The 12389-nt window shown below is 38.9% G+C and overlaps 1 protein-coding gene across 1 annotated transcript; it reads left to right on the forward strand.

The window, feature by feature from the left end:
• Positions 1–4421: 4421 nt before the first annotated feature.
• imp4 (IMP U3 small nucleolar ribonucleoprotein 4) lies at positions 4422–12206 on the forward strand. Its single transcript, XM_028035096.1, has 9 exons — positions 4422–4574; positions 5892–6000; positions 6121–6204; positions 6279–6388; positions 7231–7363; positions 8958–9112; positions 9203–9297; positions 9378–9451; positions 11830–12206. The coding sequence occupies exons 1-9, from the start codon at positions 4572–4574 to the stop codon at positions 11940–11942; spliced, it is 876 nt and encodes a 291-aa protein (XP_027890897.1). The 5' UTR covers positions 4422–4571; the 3' UTR covers positions 11943–12206.
• The last annotated feature ends 183 nt before the right edge of the window (positions 12207–12389 follow it).

Genomic DNA, 12389 nt, shown 5'->3' on the forward strand with positions numbered 1-12389 from the left:
AAACTAAAACCAGTTCCAATATTTTAAGACTCTAGGAAGAGCTTTGAATGTTAAGTGAGAAACGAGCAGTCGCTTACCTTACAGCACTGGTTTGCTTTCACTGTGAAGAGAAATAACTGTTTATTTGATCAAATTCATTTATTTCATTATAACGCAAATTGCATACAACTAAATGGCATCAACTGGAATCCTCTAGTGAATACTTGGACAAACCAAAGAAGGAAAAGAAATTAAAGTTTATAAATAAAACATCAGATAACTCCAGTGTTTTAAAGTCCATAATCCTGATGATGGTATTTAATAACAGCTGACGGTAAGCTTCTGATTGTGTGAAGGTCTGGCTGCTGTTAAAGCAGAGTCCAAAAATAATGTACCCAAGTAAAAGTTTGATCAAATTTAAAGTTGCCAGTGTAAAATGTTACTCCAAAATAAAAAGTTCATCATTAAAATTATACTTTTAAGTAAAAGTAGCTTTTTCACGAGCAGAAGAAAGTTCTGCCTGAGGATTTCAGAAAGGAAATAAGAACAGACAGGTTTCAAGCTGTTTAATTAAAGAAGCACCTTCATAAATAAAAATGCAAGGTGTCTGTTAGTGCTCATAAATTTAAACTAAAAGTTTTAGAGGTTGATTCTGTGACAGGTAGCTGCTTTTTATAGCGTGACATTTTCTTCTAACTGTATTTTTCTGTGTTGTATTTGTTGCTGGGTCTTGGCCAGGACTCCCTTGAAAAAGAGATTTTTAATCTTAATGACCTTTTTATCCAGGTAAAATAGAGGTTAAATAAAAATTTGACGAAATACAACACATGATAGCTTATCACATCATGAATATTTGAGAGTTCTGTGTGATTTTAAATACGTAAATATCTAGTATCTTCTGTCAGCCTGGCCACCTGGCATTTCTGACCTTCATCACTGTCCAGTGTGTCCACTCTTCCTGTCTTAATGCTTTTAAATAACTGACTCCAAACTGAGCACCTGGTCGCCAATACAGATTAGAATCACAAGCACCAGATATAACTGATACACGTTACATCAGTTGTTAAAATACTGTATTATTCAGAATGTTTACGTGGTCATAGCATTGAACATAAACCAAACTAAGTTGACATTGTATGATAAAGCTGATGTCTTTCTAATACTTATAATCTGGTCCTTTAAGCCCAGTGAGGATTTTTTTTTCTCAGAGGAACTTGAACTATGTTCAATGTGTTTTTCCAGTTCCTTCGTCTTCCAAATGATGCGACATGGAATCTGATTATTAACCCAGCAGAACAATAAATGCTGTTTTTTTCTGTTGTTTTTATTATTACTATTTTATTCATTAGCAGAAATTATTTTAAATGTAACTGAGTAAAATATTTTATTCAAAACAAACTCAAGTAGAAGTAAAAGTTTAAGCTCCGTAAACAACTTTTAAAAGCATAAAGTACAGACAAATTGTTCTTGGTTACAGCAGCGCAGGTGAATGTAACCAGTTAATTTCCACCCCTGAGTGAACCACATTGTCGGTAAAATAAGAGAAGAAAAACAGGAACAGCTTACTTGTGGTGCAGACATGAGTACATATGGTCACTACAGGCAGCAGAGGCAGCAGCATCCAGCGAGTGAAACTCCAGATGAAAGCAGCTGAGGCTGCAGTGAAGGCAAATGAATGGAGATCAGCTTACAGTGGTCATGTCTACTGTAACACCGCTCTCACTGGACAGTTCATCAACTTTATGCATCCTCAATAAAAGAAAAGTGGGTATAAATCTGCCACAGTCACTTTATGTTGTTGTCTTGGTACTTTCATGTTTATTTAAGAAATTCTTTGGTTCCATGGCAACCATTCAGTTGTTCAAAATGGCTGGGTGGTCCTAGCTCTGCCTTCAAGGTACAGCTCCTGCTCAGTTTCCAAGTTTCAGAGCTTCTGCCTCACTGAGCAGCACTCCCCCACTCAGCTCCTTCAGACTAGCCAGCAGCAATTAGCAAACAGCTGGTGGAACTATATGTGACTGATCCATGAGGGCAGAACCGCTTGAAGACGTTTTATACACTCTTCAAGCTGTTTCAGTCAGACTGGTCCAAAAGGGCAGCATAGACTAGTCCAATATGCTTTGTGCGAGATCATGCTTTATTATTTATTTTACATTGTATTTAGAAATCCTAATTGCACTTTCTGAACCCTTTGACAGAAGGTTTGTTGCAGTTTATTTATGCATGTTTGACCAAGGTAGTCAACCTACTGTTTTCATCAGTTTCATTTTCTTTATCATTTATTTTACATTTACTGTTGTACTGCACTGACTGAACAGATTACAGTTGTTTTTACATGTTTGATCAACCTTCTGAAGCTGTATGTGTGTTTCAGTGAGCAGTGCTGATGCAGAGTTACCAAACAAATCTGTAAATCAGTACATTTATGTCTGTGTTTAAAAAGAAACGCCTAAAGTCATTTCAGCTGTTTTTCTGTATCAGCTCAGTATTGGCAAACACTAAACCTCAGATATCTGTATCGCTACCGGAAGTGAAAAAAATGGATTGGTTCATCCCAAGTTAGCAGGCCTTTAAAAATGATCATTAGAGTGAACTAACTGGAAGCCATCTTTCACCAGATCGTCACCCACAGCAGTTAAAACAGACGCAACAATCAAAGCTGGGCTTTCATTGGCTGTCAAGCCGCTGATTTTACTTACAGCTATGAAAATATCCTTCAGCCAGCTTGATGATGGTGTTGTTTCTGCTCAGTAGGCCGCACCAGTAAACCCCCTCTGTGGGGCTCAGTTCCAGCACCTCCACGGTGAAGGAGTGCAGGTCCTGGGTCACCCTCAGCTTGCCTCCATCAGCCAACGGGGAGCTGTTGCTGAAGGTGAGGCCCGTGCAGCACTCTGCAGAGCTCTGCCGGCACCAGACCCGCAGCAGGTTCTGCTGCTGGGCTTCGTAGGGGCATGTGAGCCTCTGCCAGAACACTGCTTCACTCGCACCTGCATGAACATTTGGAAATATACCAAACCAAAACAACTTGACCATGCTGTAAAAAGCTTTAGAATTCACTAAACTAAACTTTTATTTACCTAAAAGTGAAGAAAGTGGTCTGGAGAACAAAACGATTTCTAGAAATGCTTTGCATGAAGAGGTTTTATACACTCTTCAAGGTGTTTCAGTCAGAAATATAGCACAGTATAGACGCATGACGCTCTGCAGTTGATCTAGCATTAATTCATCAGATTGAGATTTAAATCAGCATCACTTTTTTTTGGAGACTTACCTATTGCCAAAAGGAATACCAGGATTAAAGAATGCATATTCCAATCACCGAGCAAAGCTGCACTTACAACGAATAAAATAAAAAGGCAATGTTTACCGGAAGAGGAGGCTTAAAAAAGTGGCCAAGCTTCAGGAAATGTCTAACCACACAGAGGTTCCTATCTGTACATGCTGATTGGATGATTACTGCAACTCAGATTAAAGACTCAGTAGATTTTGTATTTGGCCCTTTTTTTTTAAGCTCTTTTCTTTTTGCACAATTTTTTAATTAGATATCCTCATTTTCTATGGGCTTTCTTTTCTTTTCTTTTGCTCGTTGTGATTCTTATTCTGGTGTCAGAACTGGCCCACTGAGGTTCCGGGTCGACTCACCCGTTTATCAATCCTGCCCTCGCATCGTACACACCGTCTGTTATTTGTGTCTCCCTTCTTCTGTTTGTTCATCTTAACAAACCGTTTTGCTTCATGAAGTTTGTTAAGCTTTTGCATATCAGTTTACTTCTGTATGCAGTTGAGATTTTTTCTTGAATTATTAAGATAAATAAATCTACAATTATATATTACCGGTAATTGATTGAATTTAATTACATACACATTTCTTTAAACTTTATATTAGAGCCAAACTACATTTTAGTTCAGATCCCATTTGGATTGGGGTGCTATGAAATATGTTAGATTAGGCTCATCCAACAACCTCCTAATAGAAGTTTTTTTTTTAATTTTTTATTACTGGATTCTAAACCCCACATTGTCTTACAGCAAACTGACAATGGATACAAAACGTCTTTCTAAGGCAAAGGTTAGCCTTTTCAAACCAGAGAGCCATTTTTGGCCCTGGGTCAGCTAAATGAAATGTGTCTAAAACTGCAAAACCTGAAAGATAGTGAGCTTTTCTTTTTTTTAAGTAATACTTTGTTCTATTTGTGATATCTTGTAATCTAAAAGTAATCTTTTTATTACATTTGTCCTTAAAACAAGTTCTTTATTATTTTTTTAAAAAGTTTTTTTGTTTGTTTTTAATAGATCCAGTCTGAAGATCCGAAGTAGATACATGTGACCCCAGAACTACAGGCTACAGATCCCCGTCCTAGAAAATTAATTAAGCAGATATGATGTATGTATGCGGAAAGGACAGCAGCGGCTCTACAGTTTACCTTCACACTGTGGATACTCCTTTCAGACTCTTATTTTGAAAAGCTAGCCAAAGTCAGTACCGATGGCTCTCATTGGCTGTTTCTTCAGCGAATGACGGGAGTTGTTGTTTGGGAGCTTTTCCTGCCCCCACGTGAGTTTGTGTAGCCTGGAAGCTAGCAGCCGGCATCATGGTGAGTTAAAAACAACATTAGTTTTTATTAGGAAAGTATCGCAGTTTGAGCTGATAATGGCGGCCGCGTTGACATGGTTGAGTCTGTAACCTCCCTGGTGTTTAAAGCTGAAGGCAGGATAAGGAGCCAGCAGGAGGACACAGCTTTCCATAAACACTACCAGAGGTTTAAAGGGGCTGGAGCTCAACATTTAAAATGTCCGTACGGCCTGTGGAATTATAAAGTTTAGGTTAAAACAGGGGAGGAACTGAGCAGGAGTGCTGCTTGTTTCATCCTGAATCTGTTTCTGACTTTTCCTGCGTTTCCCCTCATGTTCTATGATCTGTTCTCACCATTCTGAATATTTTCTGCTTTTTTTTTTGCTTCTTGCTCTTTTCACCACAACCTCTATCTCTTTTCCCGTGTTGCTGCTTTGCCCCCGCAAACTGGTAGATCTGCTTTGAAGCAGAGCACTGAACAGCGTCTCCCCAGCTGACCCACCACTTCCTTCCCTGTCCTCAAGGCCCAGTCTATTGCTGCTTTTCTGTCCTAGACTGTAAACAGTAAAATACACAGAGTGTAAATAATGAAAGTGGTTTAGTTGGCTGATGTTCAGGGTACCTGTGAGGTATGGAAAAGTATGCTTGTTGATTAATGTGTTATTCACATCACAAGAAAATACTGAAATTTGTATTTCCTCACTTTATTATGTCATAAATGCTGAATTAATCTGTCACCGTCTGAAGTTAAATCACAACAGACTTTTCTTGTTTAAGGTCAGTTAGAATGATAAAAATTATTTCTATTTGCTAAATGCCAGAAAACTTAGTGAGAATATTTTTTAGACAGAGTTTGTTTCACTATAATAAATATTGATTGCTCCTAATGGCTCACTGACTTATTGGTCTGTGTAACTGAAATAATTTCAAGGTTGACTTATATTTCATGCATTAAACAAATGCATAAAATATGCATTATTCATTAAATTGGGGTATTTTTTCTTAAATGTGTTCTCAGACCAGTCATTTGTATATATTGTATGTAATAGACATTTCAAAACACAAAAATTTATTATATTTTAGTTTACTTTTTCCCTGCTGTAGAAGACATTAAAGACAGTAATAAATGATATAATATAGTAATGTTCTTTTAGTTCATTTGTATTGTTTTCATCTCTAAAGTGTGGTGCTGGAAAAAAATAGAAAACTAACCTTGAAAGTGTTTGAATTTTACTGTGGGAAAAGTGGGAAAACCCTGTACTTCGTAGGAGCGTGTGCTTTGAATCTGAGAAGCTCTGCCTGCTTTTCTGTGTTTTTCTGCTGTGTGACGGTGAGGCAGCTCCGTCGAGAGGTGAGGCTGAGGCGGGAGTACCTGTACAGGAAGGCTCAGGAGGACCGGCTGCGAACGATAGAGGAGAAGAAACTGAAGCTGAAGGACGCACTCGACAGTGAGAGCGCACGACAACATAGATCGCCTTTTTCCTCGTGCATTTTGCATGAGTGGTTAGCACTAGGAGCTGTTCAACCACAAATCTCCCTGTAACACAGGTATTTGTTCTTGACCACAGAAAACTCTCCCCTTCCACCCGACGTCCGCAGAGAAGCCCTGGGGCTGCAAAAGCTGGTGGAGTACGATGACGAAGGGGCAGAAGGCAAGCTGACTGCTAGCTGTGTTCCTCCACATGTCCCTCTCAGCTCCTGTAACCATCTGCTTTTTTGCGTTCAGGCGTCAGCTCTCACATGGACGACGAGTATAAATGGGCCGGAGTGGAGGACCCCAAACTGATGGTGACCACGTCCAGAGATCCGAGCTCCAGACTCAAAATGTTTGCCAAGGTGCTGATGTGGAACCTGGTTTCAGATGAGATGATGTAGAGCACATGTAAACAAACTGTGATCATTACTGTCTGCCTCTCCCTGCAGGCAGCTCTGCATGCTGATTCCCATCATGCATGCTGATTCCCTCAGTGCTGAGGTGAAAGCCTTGCGCTCTGGCATCTGTAGTTGATTTATAGTTAGGGCAGTCAGCATTAACGCATACGATTAATCTAAAAAGTTTAACACATTAAACAAGTTTAATGTGTTAAACTTAAATGGGGGCGGAAAGCGGTATGGATGAATGAAAAAAAAATCCAGTTACACAAAAGTGTTTCACTATATAGATGGTTTGTAATATATGTAAAGGTTTATGTCTGGTTGAACGATGTGTGTGCCCAGTTGATATTTTTTTATTTTTTGGGGGGGATTTTATTGTAATCCATATGGGGGCCCAGAAAATCTTTGGGAACCACTGACCTAGGATCAGGTGGAATGCGTGTGATTGGAGTGAAATGATTAAGATCCTCGAGACGACGTTTGTTGTGAATTAGCACCTAACAAACTGAATTGAATTTGTTTATCACAAATGTGTTTGTAATTTGGCAAAACGTGAAAGGTAAAAATGTTTAAATACTTTTTCAGGACATTTTAATTTCCTAGGAGATGCATGGAAATACTTGTTACTTTCAAACTGAACATTTCCAGTTGAATACTTTTGCAAGGTGCTGTGTGCTGCTTTGGGAGGTTTGACAGGACAGATACCGACAGAAGACTGACTGATCTCACTGCCATTGTAGCTTTCTGTAAAGTGTGAAATGTTGCAGAGATCAGTGAGTAACATGCCTCCATGCTGTCTGCAGGAGGTAAAGCTGATGTTTCCTGGAGCCCAGCGGATGAACAGAGGAAACCATGAGGTGGCGGCGCTGGTGCGAGCCTGTAAAGCCAACAACGTATCAGACCTGGTCATTATACATGAAACCAGAGGACAGCCAGGTAGGCAGGCTGACATTAGCCTTTGTTCCTAGCTGCTTCCTGTTGTTTTAACCAGGTGAACCTGGAACTAATGATTGTGTAATTTTATAGAGACTGTAAAAGTAGTCATACCGTTGGCATTTGTTTTAGAAATAAAGTCCTTCAGATTTTTCTGTCACCGTTTTAAAACAAAACAAAAAACAGTCAATGATGGAAAGAATCCTGCTAAAACAACCCCTGAAATTTGATGTGTGCTCCCCAAGTATCTAATCTTTTGAATAATGCACAGATCTAGCTGAAGAGTTATGGAGACTTTAGAGCTCATCTGGTGCAGCCGAACCAGCGTTCAGAGAGTCTTATCAGCTTCTGATTGCTTCTGTTGGAGCAATGTTCCCTGATTTTGAAACTTTGGCTGAAGTTCTGTTTGTAACTCTGACCTCCAGAACAACATAAAAACTCTTGAGACATTTGATTACAAGCAGGTGTGCTATTGAGGTCCATGCTTACCAAGATGAAGGAGTAAGACCGGAGTTCATATTCAGTGCAGTCATTTCATACGTGGTTACTGAGCCACAGCCAGTGGTTTTTGTCACTGTGTAGAAAAAAACGACATTTATTCATCTGCTTGATGTGTGATGACATGCCGTGGGTTCTCTGTTCGGCTTTTTGAATATTAATTAAACCAAATGAAATGAAATTAAATATGTCATTAATATAACGGCACATTTTATTTTAATATATAAATTGACAGGATATTTTTGACGCCATCAGTCAAAATGATGGACAATGAAAAAATCTAGTGAAACTCTGAATTCTATCCTTATATTAGTTGATATACTTATTATAGAGACCTAGAGATAACCAAGTTGTGTACTTTACCATCAACATGTAAACGTATTCTGTGTCCTATATTGCAATCAATTGGATGTTATGCGATGCTGAAATGATGTTGGTAGAGAAAACTGGACTGTGACAACAGAGCTTTAGGCATTTGACTAAAAAGTGTTTAGATAAAAGGTGTCAAAACTGTCCTATTTTGAGTCAATTTGCCAGAAACATTCAAAACTTTTCAGGGCTTTTGTGGAATAAAAATAAGTTAATATTACATATATTTTTAAAGCTGCCCTGTGGGTCATATTTGAATCTCTTCTTATTAATATGTGGTTGTTTTGAGCGATACACGTTTCCACGGCAGGCCTTCCAGGCATACTCTTCTTGGCATAACATCTGTTCGCAACCCGATGTGTGTCTGCACTGCTGTGACTGACAGCCTCGGAACATGAAAGGAGGGGTCCAGGGTGGATCTGTCTTTTCCACATTGAAACTGCAGTCTGTGGGAGTTTCAGCCAGGCAGAAACTACTCCAGTGGCCTGCAGGAATTCTTAGGAGCGACCTTAACTCAGCTGTCCTTAGTGGGTCGGGCCACCGGGAAATATCCCAGAGCGCCCGACGGCCGACCCACACTGTGTTTAAGTGCTTAGCATATTAACTATTTTCAGGATGCTGTAATGCACAATATTTCTTGTTTAACTGAGCATGTCTGCATCTATTAGAGAGACTTGAGTTACATGACTGACATCTGATGGATCTGCTGGATGTTCCTGTATGGTTACAGATGGCCTGGTTATTTGCCACCTACCGTTTGGACCCACAGCTTATTTCACGCTCTACAATGTGGTGATGAGGCACGATGTTCCCAACATTGGCACCATGTCTGAGGCCTACCCCCACCTCATTTTTCACAACTTCACTTCACGCCTCGGCAAAAGGGTGAGCGCCGAGCGTGCGCTGCTCAGACTCTGGGGATATTGTCTTACATCTCTTGTTTGTACATAAAACTAATTAATTGTTCTTGTGCAGGTGTCAAATATCTTGAAGTATCTGTTCCCAGTCCCCAAAGATGACAGCAGGCGTGTCATCACGTTCGCCAACCAGGAGGACTTTATCTCTTTCAGGTCAGTGCCGTGGAAAACATTATGGAAAGTAAAATAAAGCAAATAAATAAATAGACAAATCACTTTTTTTTTTCTTTCAGACATCACACCTATAAGAAAACCGACCACAAGAACGTAGAGCTGACAGAAGTAGGACCCAGGTTTGAAATGAAATGTAAGTATTGATGGCTGAGTCTGGTGCTGAAACAGCAAACTGTTATTAAGTGAGCTGGTTCTTAGCACATCAGCATTCTTTGAAACTTCACACAATCTCCTGAGGTCTCAATAAAATATCTGACGAGTTCAGCAAAATGGTTTTATGTTAAACTAGAGCTAAATCTTCTCTTGCATTTTAGTACCTTGCAAAAGTATTCATATTACCTGATATTTTCACATTTTGTTACCTTACAGCTACATGATTCTATATAGTTTAATTTGACAGAATAACACACTGTAGATTTTAATTGTGAAGTAGAATGAAAAATGGTTTTCAACGTTCGTTGTGCTGAAAAGAAAATCTGAAAGGTGTCTTCATAGAATGGTAAATGGACTGAACTTATATAGCGCTTTTCCAGTCATTTTGACCACTCAAAGCACTTTACACTAGAGTCACATCCACCCAGTCGCACTCACAAACACACACACATTTATACACCAAGATCGGTAGGCAATTTGGGGTTAAGTGCCTTGCCCAGAGGCACATCGACATGTGGCAGGAGGAAGCTGGAATCGAACCTACAACCTTCCGATCGCAAGACGACTACTCTACCATAGAGCCACAGTCGCCCCCACTTAGACTTAGTTGAGTCCATCTCTGTCTAGTTGAACCTCAGTCTAAACTCAGCTGTGCTGTGAAGGCTTCAGCTGGTTGTTTTTAGAGAACATGAAGCCCAGAGAACCCAGCAGACGGGTCAGGGAGAAAACAGTGGAGACGTTTAAAGTAGAATTAGATTGTAAACCCGTTTCCCAAGTGTTGAACATCTCACAGAGCTCCGTCAAGAATAAATAAGGACAAAACTATAACTTTTAAATAAAAATCTGCTTACAAAAATGTTTGATGCAACACAAAGTCATCATCCTTTCTACGTTTTTCTGGTTTCCTTGTATTGTCATGGTAACTTGGACCACATCTACTCATTGGCTTAAATTCTAAAGCAGGGCTGTCTAAGGTCAGAGCTCAACAGCTGGTATCCTGCATGTTTTAATTTCTTCCTGATTCAACGTCACAGTTGTAACTGCCTCTTCTTCTTCTCAGGTTTTATAGCATGTAACAGCCAACATTTAGATGTACTATCGCCATTTACTGTGCTGGAGTGTGGGCCAAAATATTTTTGTAACTTACTTAAAGTAAATTCTTACATATAACCCCATTTCCTTTTGAAATTGAATAAATGCTTTATCTTGCCATGTTTAAATATTAATTTATCCACTCTTAATGTCTTCTTGTTTTAATCTTTCTCAGTATTTTTCACATTGAATTATTATGCTCTCCTGTCTCCATGTTTATACCACGCTGAGCTGTAACCTTATCATCACTACTTACTTCTTTTAACTTCCTCCAGTTATTTTCATTCTCCTTACTTGTTTTTGTATTTAAAACAAATGACGACCTTTAGTTCTAGTAAGTGCCTCCTCAGCATGTCATGGTGACAAAATGTTTGGACACCCCTCGTTTAGATCAAAGCATATACATGAGTTAGAACGGCCTACTCAAAACACAGGCCTAATTCAAATGAACAAACTGTGGCAGAGTTTGAAAACTGATGTGTTCAGATGCCCTCAAAAACTAAACTCTTTCCCAAAGCAAAAGGAGAACCAGTGAAGTACTGAACAAGGAAGCTGAAAACAAATACAAGCCACACTTTTCAGGTTTCCATGCATAATTTTCCTCACAAATATCCTCTATTGTGTTGGTCTATTACATAAAATCCCAAGGAAATACATTGAAGACTGATTGTAAAGTGATGAAAAGCTGAAATGGTTAAATGGGATGTGAAAGGTTTTGCCAGCTCTCTGTTCCTTTGGGTTTATCTGGGTTTTAGAAGCTAATGGTGACAATGGCCACTTATTTGGGCAGAACATCCCTAATATTTACCAGATTGTTTTTGTCTTTAATAAAACATCTGAACATCCAGACCAGAAATAATGGAAAAATCCAAAATGTAAATCACTGGAAGGAAATCCTAAAAAAGCTCATTATTTCTTCGTACGGTACGGCGAGAACGTATTTCCTCCTTATGGCTTTCTTCTGTTCTGGCTTTTTTTTACATTTGAATGTTTCAGATCATCAAACTAATGTTAATGCTGGATAAAAATGTACTTAAATATATGTAAAAAGCAATTTACGAATTATTATTTTATTCATTAGAAGATAAAAGGTATCTAAACCAACCTGACTGTAGATGAAAAAGTGATTCCCCCCTCATTAAACTATGAACGAATGACGAACGATTAAACTATATATTTTAGAAATCAAAGCACAATTTCATAAATTTAATTGCTCCCAACCTGTAGAAGCATTATTGTTACAAGTTAATCTCTTTGTCTGTTTAGTGTACATGATCAAGCTTGGTACCCTGGAGAACGAGAGCACAGCAGAGGTCGAGTGGCGTCATCACCCCTACACACACACGGCTAAGAAAAGGAAGTTCCTCAGCCTGCAGTGAGACCAGAGACATGAATGAATGAACCGGCTGCACGATCTTCACAGATCTTCACAGATCTTCAGTTCCATTTTGGGGTTTAGAATATTATGATTCATGCTTTGATAGAGTAATCTAATATGACCTCACCATCAGTTATAGATTTTTGTCATATGTATTGAGTGCTCCGTTAAATTAAGCATGTCTTTCAGGCATCCCGTTTGGTTAGATCTTTTTGTGGTTTTTGCTTTGCATTTATTCTTTTTCTAAATAAAATATGTATCATTTGTGTCGTCTTGTTTTATTTGACCTGTGATGGGAAAATAACTACGTTTATTTTAACGTAATTATTATTAGTAATTATTGAATCTTTTTATAATTGTTAAAGTGTAATGGCGTATGTCTACCTTGATATCTTGTGCTCTAAAATGAGTAGTGTCAGTAATCCATTGACAGCACCCACCTACCACA

This window comes from Xiphophorus couchianus, chromosome 12, assembly GCF_001444195.1.
Source record: "Xiphophorus couchianus chromosome 12, X_couchianus-1.0, whole genome shotgun sequence".
NCBI lineage: Eukaryota > Metazoa > Chordata > Actinopteri > Cyprinodontiformes > Poeciliidae > Xiphophorus > Xiphophorus couchianus.

Coding starts and splice junctions, on each gene's coding strand:
- imp4 (XM_028035096.1), top strand. Junction 6,205..6,278: donor CGATGACGAAGGGGCAGAAG/GCAAGCTGACTG, acceptor TTTTGCGTTCAG/GCGTCAGCTCTCACATGGAC. Junction 6,389..7,230: donor GACTCAAAATGTTTGCCAAG/GTGCTGATGTGG, acceptor TGCTGTCTGCAG/GAGGTAAAGCTGATGTTTCC.